Source organism: Varanus komodoensis, unplaced genomic scaffold (assembly GCF_004798865.1).
Source record: "Varanus komodoensis strain SLA01 unplaced genomic scaffold, ASM479886v1 scaffold36, whole genome shotgun sequence".
In the NCBI taxonomy this organism is placed as follows: Eukaryota; Metazoa; Chordata; class Lepidosauria; order Squamata; family Varanidae; genus Varanus; species Varanus komodoensis.
The window spans coordinates 10,311,487-10,321,466 of record NW_025335873.1 but is presented as its reverse complement, the minus strand read 5'-3'; the positions used below and the strand labels follow the sequence as shown (position 1 = coordinate 10,321,466).

The 9,980-nt window shown below is 50.5% G+C and overlaps 1 protein-coding gene across 4 annotated transcripts in view; it reads left to right on the top strand.

The window, feature by feature from the left end:
- The window catches only part of RGS3 (regulator of G protein signaling 3), a 27,097-nt gene extending 17,716 nt beyond the window's left edge, over positions 1–9,381 (top strand). For 3 of the 4 annotated variants that reach the window (XM_044439858.1, XM_044439860.1, XM_044439859.1), the window contains 5 exons: positions 107–184; positions 273–335; positions 592–653; positions 1,472–1,638; positions 2,507–9,381. In XM_044439858.1, coding sequence (XP_044295793.1) covers positions 107–184; positions 273–335; positions 592–653; positions 1,472–1,638; positions 2,507–2,692 — 556 coding nt within the window. In that variant the 3' untranslated portion in view covers positions 2,693–9,381. The remainder of the gene's footprint in view (positions 1–106; positions 185–272; positions 336–591; positions 654–1,471; positions 1,639–2,506) is intronic. The other variant, XM_044439861.1, reaches the window with a different exon arrangement.
- Positions 9,382–9,980: the final 599 nt, after the last annotated feature.

Sequence of the window (9,980 nt, the reverse complement as noted above, 5' to 3'; positions counted from 1 at the left end):
GGGAGCGGGCTGCCCGAGGCGCCCGGCGGGGCGGCTGCGTTCCCCGCGCGGCCGGTTCGGCTCGGGCTCGGGCTCGGCCTCACGCGGCGCGCCTGGCATCTTTAAGGGCCGAGGACATGCGGAGCCGGCTGGGCCTCTTCCGGAGGAGAAGCGCGTCGCCGGACAGCGCCGTGAAGCCCCTCAGGTGAGCGGGGCTGCGGGCGGGGAAAGTCCAGCAGGGGCCCGTCTAGCGACGCGCTCTGTGCTTTATATCCTGCCATTTTCCTTTCAAGGAGCTTGAGGCAGCTTCCATGGTTCTCCCCCTCTCAGTCTTCTCACAACAACAGCCCCGTGAGGTAGGCTGGGCAGGCTGGGCTGGGAGACTGGGACTGGCCCAAAGCCAGCCAGTCCATTTCATGACCGAGCGGGGACTAGGCTCCGAACCTCCTGAGTCCCAGTCCCATGCTCTTTCCCACTACACCATGCCGACTCTTAAAAATCTCTGTTCAGATGAAGGGAGATTTTAACAATGTGGCTGGAAAGGAAAAGATCTATTCTTTCAAAGCAGTTAATAACCACTCTCCCCCTGCCCTATTTTCTGTTTCTCCCCAGGCCCTCCCCTGAAGAAGCCATCAAGTGGGGAGAGTCCCTGGAGAAGCTGCTCCAGCATAAATGTAAGGATACTTTTGCTGGTTTTGGCTTTGACACATCACTTATAAACAAGGGGTACAATGTTAGCATCCAAATTCCTAAAATGTCACTGAATTTCAAATACCTGCAGGATTTGCATTAAGCTGTTCTCCTCTTTCTTATTGATGAGCCTTTGAGCAAAGACTCATCTCTCACCGTCCTATGGTGATAAAAGCAGCCAAAGCATTAAGGTGGGAGTCAAAGAGCAATTCTCTCTACTTCTCCCCGCCCCTAACCCAGGGGGCACCCTCTGGCTCATGTCTGCCTGCTCTGTCAGGCAGCTGCTTGCAGGGTTGCCTGTCCCAGGTGTGCACCGGATGTCTTTGCTTAGTTATTTATCTTGTTTATTTAAAAGACTTAGATCCCATCTAATACCAATGGTCCCCGGAGGTGAACCTGCTCTTCCCAGGTGCTGTTCAGGTGCCAACAGCATCTCAGTCTTGCCTGGGCTGAGCTTCCGTTTGTTGGCCTTCATCCAGTCCATTGTTGCAGCCAGGCAATGGTTCAGCACATCCACGGTCTCGCTGCAGCTCACCTGAGCCACCCTTAAGAGTGCCATCTACAGGGCATGGAATGATTGCCCTCTTATTTTTCTCCCCATTCTGTCCAGTACCTGGTCTAAAGAGGTAAACTGCTTCTACAGGTGAAGGTTCCCATATTTCAGGCAGATCCTACCCTTCCTGCTCCAGGAGCTTTCCCCTCCCTTTCTGAAATTAGGGGTGACATAAAGCAGTAGGACTGTTCTAACACTGTTCCTGGCTAATGTGCCTCGGATTCTAAGGCTTCCTTTTTTCCTTCCCAGATGGCCTGGCTGCCTTCCGTGCCTTCCTGTGCACAGAGTTCAGCGAGGAGAACTTGGAGTTCTGGCTGGTGTGTGAGGACTACAAGAAGATCAAGTCCCAGTCCAAGATGGCCTCTAAAGCCAAGAAGATCTTCCTGGAATACATTGCGATCCAGGCGTGCAAAGAAGTGAGTGGCTACCTGGCTTCTAGCTGAGTCTTGTGGGGTCTGTCTGAGGCTGGGGCTCTTCAGTGTCCCGCCACCATGTTGACTTGCACCCAGCTGAGTTGTGGCAAAACTTTGGAACTTAACCTTTGAAAGTGAAACTTGAGCTTTTGTGCATGAAGGTTTGATTTAAAATCTTGAGTCCTTCTGATGAATCTTAAAGCCATGTCAAGACTTCCCAGATTAATACTTGCCCATTTAAAAAAAGAAAGCCTCTGTCTAGGCAGTTTTCATGAGTGGGTATATGGAGAGGAAAACATGCATCAAAACATCACTTGAAAGATCTGGGTTCTAATCCCCTTTCAGCCATTAAGTTTATGGGGTGACTTTGGGTTCTCAGTCTAGCCTACCTCACAGGGTGGTTGTGAGGATAAAATGGAGCGGAGAAGAATTTGGAACCTTTTAAGGAGCATTAGGTTCTTTGCAAGAGGAGGAAAGGTGGGGTATAAATGTAAACTGACCAGAGAGCTTTGGCTGTGGGGCGGTATAGAAATGCAATTAATAATTTTGCTCAGAGCTACACCTTACTGACCAGAGAAAACTCAGTCCTGCACTGGAGAGGGGCCAGGTTTGCTCCTACAGGGACACTGTTCCAGGGAGGGGTGTGTTGCATATGATCAACAGCCTGCGTAAGTGTGGGGACTGCTGAGATGCAGAGCAGTATCATTTCTCCAGAAGGTATTCACCAGGGATTGAAGAACTTGCCGAAGACTTAAGTCAGGACTTAAGGCATTGACCTGTGAATGGAGATCATCCAGCCTGCCTTCTGTTGAGCTTAAGCTGGTGGGGTCAGCCAAGTGTAGCCTTTTTAATGTCTCTTCTACTCATCCAGGTCAACCTGGACTCCTACACTCGGGAACACACCAAAGAGAACCTGCAGAATATCACCCAGAACTGCTTTGACCTTGCCCAGAGGCGGATCTATGGTCTGATGGAGAAGGATTCATATCCCCGCTTCCTGCGCTCAGACCTATACTTGAACCTCATTAACCAGAAAAAACTCAGTCCTCCGCTCTAGAGGGGAGCAGATTTGCTCCTCTGGGGATGCTGTCCTAGGGAGGTGTCTGTTTACACATGATCGATGGCCGATATAGGTGGGGGCACTGCTGAGATGCAGAACTGTCTCATTCCTCCAGAAGGTACCCACCAGGAACTGGAGAACTTAGCAGTTCAGTCCCAGTCCAAACCAGGAACCTGCTTGCTTCCTCCGGTACGACGATGTCCCAGTGACCAAGGGGCTGAGGGTTAGAGATCCTACCAGACCACTGTGAAATTCAGAGGTGTCTTGCTTGCTCTGGACATGGCAGGCTCAGAGGGGTCCTTTCCTAAACATGGAACTGGATTGGGCCAAGATGGTGCTGCAAACGAGGAGTGCGCAGACACTGCCACTCCTTCCAAGAGACAAGCACGAAAGGCCCGTGCTTTGGGGAACACGCAAGCACTCGGGGCGCCTGGCCTGCACAAAAGACCCTTCTTACCTGCTCTTGTCAGTAATGATTGCCCAGAGCTGCTGCTCCTCTCTGCTCATCAGGCTGTCATCTTTCTGTGTAGGATTATTTATTGAAATTTCTAGCCAGATGCTCAGTGGATTGCGCTCCATGAAAATCTCTCAACTTCCTATTGAGGGTTTTTTTTTTGTTTTGCTTTTTTAATTTAAGTGCAATATTATTACATATCCTCTCTCCCCCACCCACTTATTTCTGGGAACTTTCCTGTGAGATGAATGTGGGTATGTTCTGGTAGTGTCCAGCATCTGTTAGATCTGTTTTATTTCTTCTGTCCCAGCAGCAGGCAGCTGGGAGATTTATAAAAAGAGGGTGTAGTGCACCTCCATGGCAAACTTTGTATAGGTGAAAACCGGTTGTATGACTCAGAAGCTATCTTTGTACTGTCTGCAGTGCGGCAGGGTGCACCAGAGAGGGGTGCAAAGGAGTGTGAGCATCTGCGTGCGCCCCCTTGTTGATGTTTTGGCCCAAACACAGTTTTCCTCTTCCTCCCGCAAGGAGTCTGACCAACAGGCGTTTGACCAGCTGCCCAGTTTACAGCTCAAGCCCATCACTGTAGTCAGTCAGAAAACCCCACAGAGTTTCTTGATGTGGTCAGTTAATTAGGACCAATAAAGAGATGCTAGAACTTAGCTACTGCCTCCTTCCTGTTTTTCCGCTGCATTTAGCTCCCAAGGCAGTTCTGCCATGCCCTTGGATGACAACAGATGAGGAGCCTGAAGCACGAGATAATTTGGGTCAGAACCCTCGTTAGTAAGGAAGCCTGCACATGCCCAGAAAGCCCTGCCTGTCTTTTCTGGTCCAGCTGAGCGGGAGCCATGCATCGCTCTCCCAACAAGTGACAAAACGGCATGCTATGGTCAGGATGCCAGCCAGGCCCTGTCCCATGGCACTCCTCTGGCTCTCCCTCCCTGCGTCATCATTCAGAGGATGTACAACATTCTCAGTCCTTACAGGGCTTCTGAGGCTGGGCTGAGGACTTGTTTCCAAACCTCAGATGTAGCCTTGGCCCCCTGCCCTAAAACACACAACTACCTCTCTGCACATGCATGCGACTTTGTTCCGTCAGTTCTTTCTTTTAAACAATTAGGTTGCAATACATGGCCTTTTAAAAGCTCTACCTTGTATCTCCTGTCTTTTAGGATCAGCATAATCAGAATCATGTCTTGAACAGGGGGTTCTTTCTCTCCCCGCCCTGCACAGCAGATGCGACAAGCAGATGCTCTGAGCACTGAGTTTAAGAAGAGCCAGGTGTGGGGAGGGCTGCTCCGGTGTCAGGTATTGCTGGCGTGGGTGCCAGCCAGGACTGAGTGCCCGTCCCCGCTTCCCCTCTTTGCCTCAGCATCCCTTCAGGACTCTCTTGCTTCGGCACCTCAGCAAGTGGCGTCCAGCAAGAGAGGGAATATCCATACATATTGCCAAGCTGAGATCACTTTAGCAAGCTGCAAATTTGCTCTGGGAGGTGTTTCTGTGGTTTGTGTGCCCGAAAGGAAAGCACCTCTGCTTCCGAGAGGGCACAGGAGGAGGGAACCGGGCCAGATGCACTTTTTTAGAAGGGTAGAATGAGGCTTTTGAGGAAAGGGGGAGTCATGCCAGCGTTTTCATGCATTTGACTTCAGAGTTTCCTACCCTGGAATCATGTGGCGCTTCTCTTGAACTATAGTCAGAGCTATATAATCTTCTAATGTCCAGAAATAGGAAGGCAGGCGGAAGCCGCGGTGTTTCCTTCCAGGCTGCTGGCAAAGATGAACGTAGCAGAAGGAACTGAGCGGGGTTGACTCGGTGGGCCTTGGCCAGATCCAGCAGAGCTCTTCTTATGCTCTTCCTAGGTATAGTTTGTCATCTTGATATGTTATTATGTATTTTCTTTTTGTTGCCTTTGTCCCATTGACTTCAGGATGACTTTTAACATTGTCCTGTTATTTCAAAATAAAATAAAATTTCATGGAAAAGAATAATCCCAAAATTTACAAAGTAAAATACTTTTATTAGTCCAGCTCATAAAACATAAACACTGTTTTTGAGATCTTCTGATGTCTCCACTGGGCACTTCATTTATTGAATTTGCAGACTGTTCTTTCACGGACGGTGCCTCGACTTGGGGAGGCCTGGTCCTCTGGGCTCAGTGGGCCAAATTCATGGCCTTTGAATTCCAGTGCTGCGTCAAGGGTTGCCTCCAGCCTGGCTGCCCAAGGGGGTTCTTCCCCCTACAACCATCCTGGGGTGGGAGTCAGGCCAGAGAATGCTCTGCCTCTGACCAGGCCCTCGTAGCACCGGCAAGAGCAGCAGCCCCACTGGGGCCGCAAGAGTGACCAGGGGCCAGGTGGCTTCTGCTCTTTTGGGTGTCCTGCTTTTTGTATCCATATTTGGGGTTAGCCTGGGTGGCGGTGATGATCCACTCACCCTCCAGACCTTCGGAGATCAAGCCCCCCACCCTGATTCTGTGGGGTAACTGTCCGTCAGCACCCCGAGCCTGCCCTTCTGCACGCTCTGCTCTTGGTCTCCGAGGCCAGCAAACACTTGAGTCTGTTAGGGCGAACTCGAGAACTGAGCTTGCTCCTAAAAGCGCCCTTTTCTCCGAGGATGGTGGTTGTCAGATGATGTAGCTTGAGCACTCTGTGAAGGTGAAGGTGAAGGCATTTATGCTGCTGATGGTGGGTGTCCAGGTGTCAGGACGGAAAGTCCCTCGCCCCACAGGAGGATCACGGGATGTGATGGCGGGCCGGGCAGGCTGCTTCCTGAGGGCGGACTTCCACTGCTGTTCAGATTAGTGAGCTAGCACAGTCCACTTTCCTCTCAGGTGCTATATAACCGTCTTACACTGCACTATATAAATGGCGCTTTAGTGTTGCTTTTAATTCACATTTAAAGTTGTCAGTGGAAGTTTCTGTTCCGCTTGCTGTAGCTGAGTAATGCAGCTGCACCACGGGTTTGTTGCTATCTAAGCTAATTTTCTGTCATCTTGTTGTGATAGCTGCCGGGAGAGGTGCCATTTGCCCTCTGGTTTTTGGATGGCCAAAGAAGCTGCTTTAACGACAACGGAGAGTTCAAAAATACACTCCCTGCTGCAAGGGACGGAAACGCATGTATATCCCGAAGACCCATGGATGTGGTGGGTGTGCTGTCTCCCTGGAAGATAGATTAATGATGTACCTGGAGGATGGGCAGGGCTCATGTGTGTCATTTGAATTTGGGAATCTGCAGGAGATTTCCGCCATGTCGTGCTGCCTGGGCGTGTAGCAGAATTTACTAGTGGCTGGGCCAGCTTCCCTCCCGGCTCGCCCCTGGAAATGACACCAATTGCGCCTTCCTGAATGTGAATCCGAGCAAATGGTCCCCCCGTGCCACTTCTGTTTTGCAGGCATTGTGTGCAGAGGGAGTGGCAGTGGCAGCCGCTCACGTGGAGGCTTCCAAGCGGACGGGCAAGCCTTCCAGTGGACAGGACTCCCCCGGGGAGCTCTGTGGTTGGAGGCGGCCTCCTCCAAGTCCCAGGTGCCTGGGGTCAAGGAGCGGGGGTGGCCAGTTGTCTGCTGCCCTTGTCCGATGGGTTCCCAGAGGCCTCTGGTGGGCCGTTCCGCACATCGAGCTGCTGGCGTGGGTGGGTCCCTCTTGCTCCAGTCAGCCAGGTGGGCGGGCGAGTGGGGGACAGGTGGAGAAGCCAGACCTGACTGCCAAGCAAGGGACTCATCTTCCTCTTTGCCCCAGATCAGATCGCAAAGTGAAGCTTGACTGCCATCTTTCGGTCAGCAAGAGAACTGAAGCCGAACGAGAGCAAGGGGGCAGCTATGCATGGTCAGCTCGCCGTGGAGCAACATTCTTCTGTTTATTTGGTTGATTCATAGCCTTGCAAATGATAAACAGCAGCCTACATACATAAGAAAACATAGTGCATAAAAGAAGTGGAACATCACAGCAGTTAAAAAATGCTGGGTAATAAAATGGTGAATATGCACAGCAGCATTAAACATAAAATGCCATAAGTCTGTGAGTCAAAAGCCTCAGTAGCATCTGCTTGGCTCCTTGTTTTCTTTGTAGTCAAGATGGCGAGTCAGTGGTCCCCCCACCTGCTCTGCAGGGACACCTCAAGGTGCTGAGGGGGTCTGAGCGCCAGAGAAGCTGCAAGCAATGCAGCAGGAGTCCGACTCTTGCTAGCCTGGTCTGGCTGGCAGGGCCACCCAAGGTGGAAGGGTCAAAGCAGAGACACTCAACCCACAATCGCATCATCCTCTCGACTCATCCTTGCCTTGCAAATAGTGATTCTCATTGAATATGACGTAGTTGCGAGTGGGTACCGTCTTTAAGCAGGCTGCTGCTGGTGGGGCTGCATCAAAGGGCTTGCTTTCTAACAAGTGTGTTGAGGCCATGTGACCAGAGAGTGTGTGTATGTTTGTGTGCGTGCCCCTCTCTGTGCTGTGACTTAAAAGTGTTTTCTGATAATGCACAAACATCAAATGGGGAGTATGAATTGGTGTCACTGGGCTGACAAGTGTGGAACAGGCATAAAGGGAGAGCTGTCAATGAACAAATATGCATGGAACGAGACGGGACATTGCAGATCAAAGGGGTACGGATGTCTCAGATGACAGTCGTTCGGAATGGCGCTTCCTTAAAATTGTGTTTAAATGAGAAAATTGTGATTGTGGGAGAGGAGTGCAGCAACATGCGAAGCGATGGTTGGCTGGAGCAGACCAAGATGGGTGGCCAGGTGGTCCCACTTATTTTTATTCCCATGGTCCACTGATGTGTCCAAGATACAGAGCAAGGGTGCTTGCTTTAACTGTTCAGTTGCGACCGACTACAAGCGATCCCGTGGGCCAATCTCGCCACGCTTTCCATTCCCGTGCCACCTCTTTCAGCTGAACTATGCTCTGGCCCACGTCCTCTTTGAAGAAGTCCAACCACTTGCTCTTTGGCAACCTGGTTTTCTCTTGCCACCAAGCATTATATCTTTTTCTAATGAGCTTGATCGCATGACGTAGCCAAAATGCCTGAGTCTCAGCCCAGCAAGCTGGGAACTAGCAGCGCCTGGCTCTGAGGTGGAAGTTCTTTCAGGCCTCCTGGGAGATGGGGTTTTGCCGTGACACCTGTGGAGCCAACAAGCCTGCAGAGCAAGTCATTCACAAAAGCGAAGGGCACTGGTCGCAGGAGTGAGCTCTGTGGTGCCCCACCTGTTCCTAGGCTGAGAAGGTGCCACTGATTGTACTCTTTGAGTCCTGTACTGTGGCCAACTGTAGTCCCAAGGGAACTGTAGTCCAAGAGGAGCAAAACAGAAAACTTTATGGTCCAAAATAAACCAGGGCAGATTTTTCTGGAACATGGTAAGAACCTCGATATTGGTGTATTTTTGGTAGCAAGCCTACTCACAAGGAGTTTAAAGCAGTGGAAGCCACTCTTTTCTTGTAAATAGTGGAACACACAAGAACTAATAATGAACTCTGAGGTGCCGTGCACCAGAGGAGAGCTTCTCGTTTCCAGCAAAGGTGAGACTTTTTTTCTAAGACGCTGAGAAAAATGACACTCCAAGGTGCCCAAATTAGAATAATTTAATGTGGGCTTAATCTAAATAAGAATTCAAGCGCTGACTTGTCCTCACTGCCTCCCTGCTGAATTGAGCCAACCGAGTACACGTTGCAGGTATTTTGTGGGGCGGTAACTAGGTCAGTTATTTTGGTTGCTCATTATTACTTGTGAAAAACGTTTGCAGCACTGTCGGCAGCAACACACAGCACTGGCTTGGCTCGGGCGGCTACATCTTTGCTGCAGGTGCGTCAAAATGACCTTCATTCTCTGAATGGACCGTTTTTTGGAAGTCTGGTGTCTTTGGATATGCTGTTTTGGAATTCGATTTCTGGAGTGTGAAAATCTTCCTCTACCAATTCTCAGTCACTGTTCTTCACAGCAGAGCCAAGATTGTCTTGTGCGTGGCTTTAAGTCAGCAACAGAAATGTGGGTTTGTGATGCCTGGACCACAGGCAAGCTGCAGAGCTAGCAGATGGAGAACGTATGAGGCAGGTTCTCCCCCTCAGCATGGAAATGCGAGCAGAGGGCAGCGGTCACTGAATTTTCAGGGCAGAAGGACTGAGGACTAAGACCGCCACACCTTGGTTAAATGTGGACCCACACTTCTAAAAACTGAATAGACATTTCTCAGTTATGATCACTTTATGAGATTTACCTTTAATTAAAACTTAAGTTAGCTACATTTGCCACCTTCTTGTTTTCTTACAGTTTTGTACGATGCCGTTAATTAATTTCTCAAATGCGGTGTGTTCATTTTCAGTTGCTCCTTGTGATTATGCTCATTCTTGTTCTTTCCTTTATGTACACATTAGTTCATCATCTGCATGATTGGGCAGATGGAAACTTCTTTTAGAAGTCTTCAGTGGCAATGGAGAAAAGGTACAATTGTACATAGCAGGAACCAGGGATGAATTCTCCCTTGGTTTATTCCGGGAAATGGGGTGCCCAGATCAGGCTGAAGGGGCAACTAGGCTGGAGGGGCGAGTATTTTGAGAAACACTCCTGCTGGGGAGGTTTGTGGAGAACCCAGGAGGCAGGTAAAGGGGAAGCGCTGCGTAAGTGGGAGCTCAGTCCAGCACCCGAGAGCAGCCGTGGCTGATGTGGACTGTTGCCCACAATTGCCCAGCCTGGGCGATGGAGCCCATGAGCTGTGGGGGGCGGAGCGCAGGCTCTCCCACCCTGGAGGCATTCAGAGGGGGGCTGCCCGAATCCTTTTACTGGAGCCCTCCATAGAGAACTGGGTTGGACCCAGTGCCCTTCCAGGCCCCTTCCAACTCTACT